At 38.9% G+C, this 13,145-nt stretch overlaps 1 protein-coding gene across 6 annotated transcripts in view; it reads right to left on the reverse strand.

Annotated features, from left to right (window-relative positions):
• Nucleotides 1–13,145, reverse strand: part of LOC114664257 (histone deacetylase 9) — a 714,055-nt gene that overhangs the window by 85,533 nt on the left and 615,377 nt on the right. For all 6 annotated transcript variants that reach the window (XM_051935474.1, XM_051935473.1, XM_051935477.1 and 3 more), the window contains 2 exons: nucleotides 1,365–1,420; nucleotides 1,047–1,134 (listed from right to left, as the gene is read on the reverse strand). In XM_051935474.1, the coding sequence (XP_051791434.1) occupies nucleotides 1,047–1,134; nucleotides 1,365–1,420 (144 nt within the window). The remainder of the gene's footprint in view (nucleotides 1–1,046; nucleotides 1,135–1,364; nucleotides 1,421–13,145) is intronic.

Raw genomic sequence — 13,145 nt, forward strand, 5'->3', positions numbered from 1 at the left:
TGAAGACTTTATCAATTTTTTTTTTTGATGTTGAAATATGGTACTTCTTTAGTCTCCTTTGGCAGCGCAGCAATATTTATTAAACTTCATGTTGCTTCAATTCAAGGAGTTTTTTGACTCTACTTATAGATAGTTAACTGGGTGTCAAGAGGTCATAGGGTTTTTGATGCTAGTTACTTTTTATCAATATATTTATATTGTTATTTTATTCTGAAAAATATGACAAACATCCTTGACATCCACAGGTTGCTAAACATATGTGATTTAGTTTTGATTAGTGATAACGTTTGTTATTTTTCTGCCTGGTTTCCAGTTCTGGATTTTGCATAACTGAATATTTATACGTACAAAAAAAGTACATTTCTATATCCGTAAACTGTTTATGGTAATAATTTTAAACTTAAACCATATGTGATCTTAATAATGTCAATCAACATGAACCTGGGTGAGGGGGTCATGTGATAATTGGGCTGGTTTTGGTTTTAAGCTTTGTGATGCCTGCTATGTCATTTTCTTACATAACATGGTATTGCCTTCATAGTACAATTCAAAAGTTTCATTCCACAGTCTTGGATGATGCGGTTACATTAATTGTCCCAGTGATAATTTGTGTATGGCTTGGCATTTAGTCTGGAATGCCAACCATGGCTCACTTTTTTGGGATAACCAATGACTTGTTTCACCCTTACACTGGATAAATCATGATCAGAAAAATAGATAGAGGGCTATATCATGGTCTTAACATTGCTTGCAGCTTTCTAGTTTTTTCTTTTCTTCTCATATACTTAAAAATATGCATTCACTTTACTTGTGTATCATGTCAGTTTTTCCTACTGTATCATTATAGACAAGCTAGACTTAAAACAATTTTGACTTAAGTAAGTAAAACCTTTCTTTGTCTTCCCACAGGTATACGCTTATATCATGAACTATGATAATTAAAGCTTTTTTGTCTATGGCTTGATGTTTTTATTTGTCTTCATAAAATATATCTTAAACATCAGCAATGTACCTTATTAATAATAACCCACTTGAGGAATACCTACCCAATCCACAATTAAAACCTTATTAATGTTCAATTTTTGTCTTAAGTATTTTGCTGCAATTGCCACAGAGTTAAAAAAGCAGAATCCCCTGAAAGTTAGAAAAGAATAGAAATGTAAGAAACATGGCAAGAAACAAATTCTTATGTAAAGCTACTTCATATTTAAATCCATCAATAGCTTATTAAACTTATCAGGACAAAATTCTCCAAAAACATCCAGCAACATCTGCTAGAAATTAAAGCCTAATGGAGATTTCTACTGCACAGCTGATTTCTAGCTAACTGGTATCTGGAGATGAACAATATGACTTTTACTTACATGGCTGTTGATTCTTCAGCATGATGGCCTGGGGGTCGTACTACAGCAAATCCATTCTGGAAAAACAAAAGAATGTTCATTGAAAGAGACATGTCCAATCAACCTTATTTTGTGTGTCACATGATGAAGTGAAAGCAATAATTTAATCAAGATGAAAAAGGTAAAAAAGAAGTAGTATATTGCTAGGTAGTAGCAATCAGTGTAATTTACAGCCTCCCACAGTGACAAAATCCCTGCAACCTTGAAATTGATTTAGCACATTGGAAAATGGATGGACAGGTGAATGGAAGGATGGATGGATATAATTATAAACTATGCAAGATAAAGGTAAAAAGTTATTTGCCTTTCATAATATAAAATAAACCAAAACAAAAAGGCAATTTGAAAATTATACGGTAACTGTAATGAACAGAAGCCGACACAATATAACACACTCGCAATGGCATGTACTGTGCAGTTCTCTTCCATTTACCTAGTTGAAGCCAAGGTCAAATGAAACATGGACACCATGCTGTGGGATTGCACAATTATTGAACAATGTGCCGTAGTGAGATTACTTTGGACAGAGGGTATGAAGACTGCTGAAATTCACCAAAGGCTTGTGCAGATCAGTAAGCTGTTTGGGTACCCATCTTGCGCAAACTTTACAGTACCTCAAGCCATCATGCCATGTGGCATATGTAGATCAAAAGCTGCTATTCAAATGTGCAGCAACACTGGACAACTTAGTCTGTTGGTCTTCCCTGATGAAAGCATTTGCCATTTTGATGTGGGCTTGTGTGCACGATGTTGATCGTCGACCAGGTTGAGCTTCATTAGTTACACTTGTCCTTCCAGTTTAACCCTATCTACCCATTCATAAACTTTTCATTTTTATTTCCATATTGGACCAATATCCTTTGGTGAATTTCAGCAGGTTTCACTCCCTCGGCTCTAAGAAATCTCAGTACAGTGTCCTGTTCAACAATGGTTCAATCCTGCAGCAGAGTGTCCATGTTCATCTGGCCTTGGCTTCAAGTAGATTAATGGCAGAGCGCAGTGCAGTGCGTGTTCAGACTAATTATAAGCCATTGAGAATGTGTTGTATTGTGTTTGCTTCTGTCCATTGCGGTTACTACGTTATTTTCAAATTACCTTAACTTTTTGATTTACCCAAATCATTTTTCATAATGGAAACACACATAATACTTAGTTTCAACTACATTATGACTGGTGAAACTTCTTTTATTTAATAACACTTCAATGAAACTCTTCTCAGCCAAACAAAAAAAAACTGCAGATTTTATTTTTTAGGTTTTAATGCCAGTTATAACATTAATTAGGCTTACAGTATGTAGTCTAATTGCTACACAATGAATGTGTTACTTCATTTGTCAATATATGTATAATATGCTTCTTTCCGCTGACTGGAAATGTATCCATATTAATATACATTTCTTGACAAGTGTGCATTTAGGCACATCAAGCTCCAGCAAATCTAATATAAGTAATTTATTCTTTTGTTGACTCATGAATGTATATAGTATTATGCCTAATATTATCACACTAATAACTAATTCCATATCAATGTTCATTATGTCGAGGTAGTATTACTAGTTGAATGAAATCACAGTTCTTACCATTTCAGAGTTGATTGTGATTTGTGTAAGGATAAAGGTCAGCAGGACTGCAACTCAGGTTACAATATTTTTCTCTGCCCTTCTGACACAGTATTTTTGAGTTCAAAAGTAGAAACAATTCAGTTACTATATATTTATTAAATACTGATTAGAAATAACTGTGTTGCTGTGAAAGTATAACTGCCAGTACTGTCCAATTTGCTCTTTACATTATCTTCCAATCCTATGTATGCATGCAGAGGACATCAAATGGTCTACGTACCTTTGTCAATATGTCAGCTTTGGTGAATGTAAGGGCTGAAACCAACATCAGCTTTGGAATTTGATTTGCTGAATCTGTGTACAGTCACTACCTACATTATAATAGCTGTGCACACTTACGCAATCTTGAATTTTTAAAATTATTTTTCTAAACATTTCCCATTTTCTTTCCATAAGATCTTAATAATCACGACAATGGTGTAACCAAATTTGTCTTGATTTCAGTCTTCACATCAATCAAAACTTAATATTGGTGACAGTCTGTGGAATTTACAATATATATTGTGAAATAATATCCAGTGTTGAGATACGTTCATCACCAGATTGGAACAGGAGAGGGTGAAGGATGGAAGGAATATCTTGGTAATAAAAAGAGAGAATTGCATTGGCTATTGGAAAAGTCCTGTATCAGTCAGAGAGAGCTGGAGGATGGTAAGCTGAATTTACCTAATAAATGGTTCACTGGGGCAATAGTCAGCAGCAGGGAAAATAAGGCAAAGACGCATATTGGTTGGAATTACTGAATGCTAATGGTTAGGGAATGAAGCAGAGGATAGGAACTCCAGACCTTCCATATCAAAAGAGAGTGAGACTGGGAACAGGCGAAGAGGTTGCAAGACCTCTTGGCTGACAGGTGGAACCATGTGGCCAATAGCTAGGAAAGCTTACTGCCCTCTTATGCATTCAAAGGTAAGTCCAGAGAGGATTGGCATACCTAACTGCTATGAGGACATCACATTGCCTATGATTTGAAAAGAGACACTGTGTCACTTCATTTAGAAAATGGATAACTGACTTAGCATTTTAAAGACAAATACATGCTCAGTAGTACAAACGCCACTAGACAGAGTTCTAATCTGGTGTCTCCTTACAGTGATAGAGCATGTCAAATCATTTTTACAACCAACAATTTTAAAGAACCTGCAAAGCCTTACTATATTATTAACGTTGAAATAAATTATTCCAACTGAGTATTATATAATGCTTCATACTGTTGTATATTGTAGAATTTCAAATAGGTGGATAAGTTGCCATTGCTCTAAGCCACATAGAGTTTAATGTGTCCTAAGGATGAGAGCTCACAGTGATTTGTTTCCATGTGGATATATATTGTAACAAGGCGCTATATAAGTGCCCAACCCGACATAGATTCACACTGGAGGCACGTATAAAATAAAAAGACTTTTATTTTTCTTCACCTGTGGGGCAAATCTTCCCCGTAATCACTACAGGCACAACACAGTCCCAAATGTAAAATAAACACACCAAAACACCACACTCTTCTTTCTCCTCCACTCCTCCAAGGCAGCTTTGTCGTCCTCCTCCTCCCAACTCTGGTGCCCGGAGTGGTGACTGTCAGCCTCTTTTATAGCCCACTCGGACGTGCTGCAGGTGCTCGTTCACCTCCTTCCGGCTGCACCTCTAGGTGTGGCTGCGTTCCCGCTCAGATGGGCTCGTTAGGCTCCCCCTGGCAGTGGCCACGGAGCCCAACAGGAAAGAGTTCCAGTGTTCCAAACTATTGGCCCCGATGCAACCCAGGGGTGCTGCCAACGAGTGTTCCGGGGGGACGTAGTGTGCATCCCATGACTGCTCCCCCGGATCCAGTGTCAAAGGGGCATCCTGACCGGGCATGGGTCCCAGCCATCTGCTACAATATATAAGGTAGAGTTTTTATTTTACTCTCCATGGATGTCATTAGCCTTAACTTCACTTTACCTTAATTTAATTCACATCAACTTAGAAGTCTTAAGCACCTGAATGATTGCAAAAAGTTAATACTATATAGTACTGTATATACTGTATAAACAAAAGGTGCAGTCAGTTTGTTCGACAGTAAGACAGTTTGTTCTAAGACAATGCTGTGGCTGTAAGCCATTGTTCATGCATGTTTAAGTAATGGTGTAACAGCTCAGTCAAAGTGTTTGCTCACTCACTTGTGCTCAGAAGCTGTTTAGTAAGTTAGGAAGAAATATATGTTTGTACTGCATCAGCAAAGTGAAAAATTTTCACTATTAAGCAATGAGGCAGCACAGAAGTTTGATAATTACTGACCGCTACACATATTAAAGCAGGTGCACGGTGACCAAGCACAATTTTTGTGAGAATTGCATGAATAGATTTACGTATACTGTACAGACGTGATGCCGCCAACATGATAAATAAACAAAATATATTCTCTCCTGAGAATACTGAAGTACACAATTCTAAAAACCTAACCCTCATACAAATCTCTTTTCTTTGATGTAGTAGCTGGGCCCACTGATAAACCGTCTGTGATGAATTTATGTTTTTGACATCCAACATGCAATTTGTTTATATTTCTTTCATCTTGTTTATTAATTTTCTAGTGTCACCATTTTGTGTTTTTTTTCCTTGCATGGCCACAACATTGTACACAGTTGCTTTGCCCATTACCAATCACAAGACCAATGTGTTACTTCATTAAGGTGCACCTATTTAAGATGATGGCACACAGTGTCTATTTTTGTGAGTGCTGAATCAGTTTTTTACACTTTTAGAGTTAGTGAGGAACAGAGGAAATTGAGTTTTTGTGAGGACTTTAAAAAGTATGAATTGCTCCACAATATATTATGTTATACTTCAGTCATGAAACAATAACATTACATTTGTAGTACTAGGGTCTTGTACCGTGTTAGCCATTATGAATGTAGAGAAAAGCCAAGCAAAATGACACCTTTTATTGGCTAACTAAAAAGATTACAATATGCAAGCTTTTGAGGCAACTCAGGCCCCTTCTTCAGGCAAGATGTTTGTCAAGATGATTACATCTTGCCTGAAGAAGGGGCCTGAGTTGCCTCGAAAGCTTGCATATTGTAATCTTTTTAGTTAGCCAATAAAAGGTGTCATTTTGCTTGGCTTTTCTCTACATTACATCTGTATATATTTTAAAGTATTAAATATGATTTATTTTTGAAGCATATTGGGTTGAGACTCTTTACATTGAACTGATATTAAAGTTGAAAGCATGTAGCCCTTAATAAAAATGTTTCAGTTTATAACACCAAATAAGAATATTCAATTAATCAGTATTTTTTATATTGAGAAAATTTCAAGCATCTTAGCAATATCCACATAAGACTGGGAACACTCAATTTTAGTGCATAACACACATATGCACACACACATCAGGTACACTGTGGAAACTGAGAGAGCTCTTGTGAGTCCTTGTGTTTATAGTGGGGCTGCCAGTCCTGAATTTAGCTTGATTCATATTTAAAATATTACTTGAACATACAGTTTGCAGATCAGCATTTAAATTTCTAATAGTCACTGTTATCTTATTTCACAATGAATTATGAAACTTCCCTAAACAAACAAAATTTGTTAAGTGCTATCAAATTTTCAAATACTGTAGCCTGTAATAAATGGGGATGGCATCTCAGCTGGAATGGAGTACATGCATGTTCCTGGACGGAGATATAAAATGGGTGCTGCTAGAGGGAGCTGTAGAAAAGTAGTGTCTCCACTTTGAGGGGACCTGGAAGTGCTTCCACAGTGCAATATTGTAGCACCAGAAGTGATCCCCATCCAGCATAAAAAGGAAGAGGTGGCAACGCTTACTGGGAGGTGTGGAAGGAGTGTAAAGTAATAATCAATGTCAGTTCTGTGTAACTTGTGTTGTAATATTTGCAGAGAAGCCTGTAAGAGGTATTTGTGAACATTAAAGAATTGTTATTTGAACCTGTGACTATGCTGGTGAAGCTGTGTCTGGAGTTTGGGATGCTCTTATACCCCCTAGTGCTTGTGACTGCTAAATGATTCATGTAGGGATCAGCATCCCCTTACTTTTTATTTTAAGGTGATCAGTGTGTATTTTTTTTTTTCTCATAGACCTTAGATCCCAAACAATTTCTCAAACAATTTCTGTAATGGTTTCTTGCTTCTGTCCTTTGATTTGATAACATCTACAGTATTTTTAAGCTTTTATTATAAATCATCTTTCATGTCCTCTTGTGAGCTGCAGTTATTGAGACAGGATTATTTTTCAGTGTGCATGGAAACTTGATTTTAATATGGTATGTCTCATAAATTTCATGTTTCATGCTAAGGTCTTCCTTTTCTGTAAAATTGTGAAATGTGAATATAAACGAAAACACTCCACTTAAAAGTTAACAGAGCATAGGACACTCTACAATTGTAATGTTTGCAAGATGCATCTGTTGGAATATATAAGGAATACATTCTTATGTATTATAGTCAGAGGTGGTAAACAGCTCATTCATAGATTAAAGGTTTTTGACTTTATGAACTCAAAACCAGAAAATGATGACCTATCAAAAGACCAGGCAGACAACTAGTCAAATAACAGGCAGGGGTTTGAGCACGGGAGTTATTTATATTTCAAGTATTACAAAAAGATTATTATGATTTGCTAAATTGGAAGAATCCTAATCTATCCTCTATAACTCAGCAGGAAAGTGATTTTCTGTATAATCTCAGTTTGGAAAAATCAATTTTTCCTTAGAAGGATCTGTTCAGCATTTTTCAAAATTTCAGCAAGAACGTATTACTGCGATTGTAAAGTAAGCATGCCTGACCTCTGGTAAACCCTTCTGTTGTATTTGATGTTTTATTCTATATGAAGAACCACATTAGAAGGGGCCATCTTGTTGTATAACTCTCTAAGTTAGGTGAAGTGTAGTACTGTGTTCTGTTTTATGGATTGGATTTGAATTTATGTGTTCAGAACATATTATTTAACCTAATGTGTTTTTTCTGACTTTATTCTGCTTTGTTTGGTACATAAAATAAAAAATATCATGTGACAAAAATTGTGGTCAAAATGTCACTAAGAACTCCTTAACTACAATATTATATTTTTAAAATTATTTTTTATTTTATTTTTGAAAAGTAGAATTTTATAGTGGCATACTACTCAATCAAATAAATAATCCATCCATCCATCCATTTTCCAACCCGCTGAATCCGAACACAGGGTCACGGGGGTCTGCTGGAGCCAATCCCAGCCAACACAGGGCACAAGGCAGGAACCAATCCCGGGCAGGGTGCCAACCCACCGCAGGACACACACAAACACACCAAGCGCACACTAGGGCCAATTTAGAATCGCCAATCCACCTAACCTGCATGTCTTTGGACTGTGGGAGGAAACCGGAGCGCCTGGAGGAAACCCACACAGAGACGGGGAGAACATGCAAACTCCATGCAGGGAGGACCCGGAAAGCGAACCCAGGTCCCCAGATCTCCCAACTGCGAGGCAGCAGCGCTACCCACTGTGCTACCCATAAATAATCATAACACATAAAGCCAGTGCTTTAAGTGGGAATATATTCACCAGTACCCACTGTAATGATTTTTTTTGCTGATGAACAGTGTGTGCATATTTTAATACTCATAATATACTGTTGTAATAACTATAATGCTTTATGCCAAATGATAAAATAACTTTAATGCAGTCCATATTGTATGTGTACTATTCAACATTTAAATCAACTTAACAATGATTACAAACCTCTATTGAGGTATTTATGGCATCCTGTAGGTAAGTATGATCTTTATCAAATGAATTTTTATAAAGAACACTCAAATAAACATAAAACATATTTATTTCAAATCTCAAAAAAACATTAAAAATATGATTATTTTGTAAACTATGTAATGGATATCATATATCTTATTAATGCAAAAGTACCATCTTCATACAGTAATATGTTACTATACAAAAACAATTATTACAGTAAAACAAATGTTTTAATTTAGTTTTCTGTTATACTGTCAGGTCATGTCACGTCAGGTATAGTGCATTGCTGCACTCACCAAATGATGAAACAGCTCGGGATCCTGGTTGGCAACCCCAAGGCAGACATGCCATCCAGTCCCACCTCCCAGAAATTACCATCTATCTGCTGCAACCAGGTGTTATGTGGGCATACCTTTGGCCTGGTTCAGGCTGCTCAGGTCCTCACCCTCGGGAAATTGCACCACATGACAGTAGTACTGTAACTGACGCTCCCTCACAATACAGGTAATGTGCCTCATTTGGGACTCCATGAGCAACCGCTTGTTTCATACAAAGTCAAACCAGCAGTACTCAAGGATTCTCTGAAGAGACACAGTACCAAAGGAGTGCAGTCTTCGTGATATTGTCCATGTCTCACAACCATATAGCAAAACAGGAAGCACCAGGACTTTAAAGACTTGGACCTTCATCCTTTTGCAGGGATATCATGACCACCCCTTTCCAGCAACCTCATGACCCCCCCAATGCTCTCCCAATCTATCTACTGACTTCATAGGAAGAGTCACCAGAGACAAGAATGTCTGCCAAGGTAGGTAAACTTCTTAACAAGGTCAGCACTCTGTCCGTAAGACAGGCACTCTGCTGAAGGCTGTGCCCAAGAGGTCATTAAAGGCCTTGATCTTGGTTTTCATCTAAGACTCTTGTAAGCCCAGGCACTCAAACTCCTCGTTCAGTATCTCGAGAGGCCTGATCAGAGCCTCCATTGACTCTAGGAAGATCACAGCATCGTCTGCAAAGTCAAGATCAGTGAATATTTCTTCACCAACAGATGCCCTACCTCCACTGGACCCCTCGGCCCTGCCCACCACCTAGTCCATTCAAGGAATGAACAGAGTAGCAGCAAGAACACACTCCTGATGAGCCCCTGAGTCAACTGGGAAAAACACAGAGGTTCCACCTCCACTCTGCACAGCACTCATAGTACCAGTGCACAGGCCAGCTATAATATCCAGCAAATTTGGGGGAATCCCACAAAGTCTCAGGATGTCCCACAGGGCAGTTCGATCAGCTGAGTCGAACACTTTATGAAAATCAACAAAGGCTATGAAGAAACTTTGCTGATATTCTCATTTGCGCTCCATGAGAACCTTCAGTGCCAGGATGCAGTGGATGATAGAATTCTTAGGTGTAGAACAAGACAGCTCCGGTCACTGGTAGATGAGCATGTGATCACGGATCTTATTGAGGATGACCCTACAAGGACCTTACCTGGCTCTGAGAGCAATATTATCCTCTTGTAGTTGCCACAATCTAAGCAATCACCCTTCCCTTTCCAGACAGGAACGATAACTCCCATTTTCCAGTCGGTTGGGATGACGGCCGTCTCCCAAAGGGAAGCAAATATTACTTATAATGCAAGGAGGACAGCCCTGCCACCAGACTGGAGAAGTTCACCCTGGATATCATAGATCCCTGCAGCCTTCCCTACCCTCAGTTGGTTTACCACCTGTGCAATCTCAGTGAGATTAGGTGGTTCATAGCTAATTGGAAAATCAGTCTCAAGAACCGCAGACCCAGAGATGTCCAATGTCCTAGACAGAGAATCAGCTTTAAACAGCTGCTCAAAGTAGCCGGCCCAGGAGGTCTCAATTGCAGTGTCATCCTTAAGAACTATTCCATGAACCACCCTGACTGTGACTCTCTGAGGAACAGATTTGGATGTGCGTGATGCTTCAATTCCTCTGTAAGCAGGATGTGTGTCACTACACCTCAGATGGTGTGTCACTTGCTCACAGATTCCTCTAACAAGTGCCTCCTTATATGCCCTCAGAGCCCTCACAGCTGTCCTTCTCTGTACAGACAGAGTTGCCATCAAGCCATGCACTGCAACTCCTCTTTATGATATCCAGAGTGCCCTGCAAGATGACACACCTCCTCCTGGAAACACCAGCATCACCAACACAACCCTCAGCAACTTTTAGCGTCTTGTCACAGAAGGTCTCCTACATCACATTAGGATCATCAGTTGCACCCAAGTCTGCAAGTTCCTCACACAAACTGTATGCAAACTCATTAGAAACAGCCTGATCTTGGAGTCTGACCTGGTCCAGCATCATTATCCTATCAGCTTGTAGCCTACTGGACCTAAGCTGGATCTTCAGTGTAACAACAAGTATGTTGTCAAAATTCACAAACTGCACACTTCGGTGGATCCTGCAGTTCTATAGGAGCCTCCAGTGTCTGGCCACGAGGATGTGATCAATCTCCTTCACCGCACCACCAACGATGTGGCTCAGAGTGCTGCAACAAGGATCCAGCGATTCGCAGCCCCTGATCTTTAGCAAAGGCAAGGAACATGGAGACCACTTTCATCATGGTAGCCAGCCCTGTCAGTGCCAGTAGTCGCATTGAAGTCACCCGTGACCAGAGGAGTTGCGAATAAAATGTCTCCATCACCGAGACATCATTCACCGTGGTCGGAGCATACACTGAGACAACAGACAAGGCATCCAGAGAGTGCCTTAATCTGAGTCTCAAAATAAACACATTGAAAGGAGCAGTTATACATGCAGTTATACTGTAACATATTTTAAATGTGTACCGCATATTTTGGACACATTAGATTCTGGTTTAGTTATATAAAAGTATTTTAATGTGTGTATGTGGTTTTAAGAAATTTTGTAAATCCAGAGAATATCTGAACACATATTTACATTTGTGGATACTTGACTATCATGCCTGTATGAGCTTACTAGACATCCCATTCCAAAACTTTGGGCATTAATGTGGAGTTGCTCCCCCTTTGCAGCTATAACTGCCTCAACTCTTCTTGGAAGGCTTTCCACAAGATTTTGATATTTGTCTGTTTTAATTTGTGCCCATTCAGCTAAAAGAGCATTTCTGAGGTCAAGTACTGATGTTGGACAAGATGACCTGGATGGCAATCAGTGTTCCAGGTCAAACCAAACATGTCTAAAAGGGTTGCGGTCAAGCTGTCTGCCAGCCACTCAAGTTCCTCCACACCAAACTCAACAAATAATGTCTTTATAGACTTTGCTTTGTGCACAGGGGCACAATCATGCTGGAACAGAAAAAGGCCTTTCCCAAACTGTCTCCACAAGGTTGGAAAGTTGTCTAACATGGCTTTGTATGCTGTAGCATTAACAATACCCTCCACTAGAACCAAGGGGCTTGCCGGAACCTTTTAAAATAGCCTCAGGCCATTATCCCTTCTCCACTAATCTTTACAGCAGGCACTATAATGGAAGGTAGCATTCTTCTGACATCAGCCAAAATCAGATTCGTCCATCAGAGTGCTAGACAGTGAAACATAATTCAACACCCTAGAGAACAAATTTCCACTGCACCAGAGTCCAATGGTGGCATGCTTTACAACTCTCCTGCTGACACTTGGCATTGCACATCGCAATCTTAGCCTTATGTGTACGTGCTTGGCCATGAAATCCATTTCATGAAGTTCCTAATTGACAACTTGAGTAAACGATGCAGCAGAGGATAGGTGATTTCTATGCACTTCACTACTTGGTGGCCACGCTCTGTAAGTTTGCATGGTCTACCACTTCATAGCTGAGATGCTGTTGCTCATAGGCACATCAATTTCACAATAACAGCACTTACAGTTGACCAAGGTAGATCTATCACAGCTAAAATGTTATGTCCTGACTTGTGTCAGAGATGTCTCCCATTGACAGTGCCATGTTTAAAGTCATTAAGCTTTTCAGTATAACCTATTCTAATGCCAATGTTTGTCAAACCGCATTGCTATTTTCTCTGCTGAACAATGGCTGTGGCTGAAACACTTGAACTCGGTAATTTAGAAAGGTCTCAATATACCTTTGGCCATATATTGTTTATACACTAAGTCTAGAAGCTGACATTTTCTATCTGTTTCTCTGTAATGCTGTAAATCTTTCATTTTAGCACTGGATAATTCAAAGTCTATTGCTTGATCAAGCAGCTGTGCTACACATGCCATGATAATGGATGGGGATTTTAAAGGTTGCCTATTTGTGACCTTTCTGCTTTGTCTATACTGCCTTTACCTTTATGTGGGACAGGTGCAATTTGGAAAGTTCATGCTTCAAGTAACCCTGTTTCATTGATAAGCAAATAACAAGCACAAACATTGAAGAAATGTTTAAAAAGTACACACATCAA

Source organism: Erpetoichthys calabaricus, chromosome 13, assembly GCF_900747795.2.
Source record: "Erpetoichthys calabaricus chromosome 13, fErpCal1.3, whole genome shotgun sequence".
NCBI lineage: Eukaryota > Metazoa > Chordata > Cladistia > Polypteriformes > Polypteridae > Erpetoichthys > Erpetoichthys calabaricus.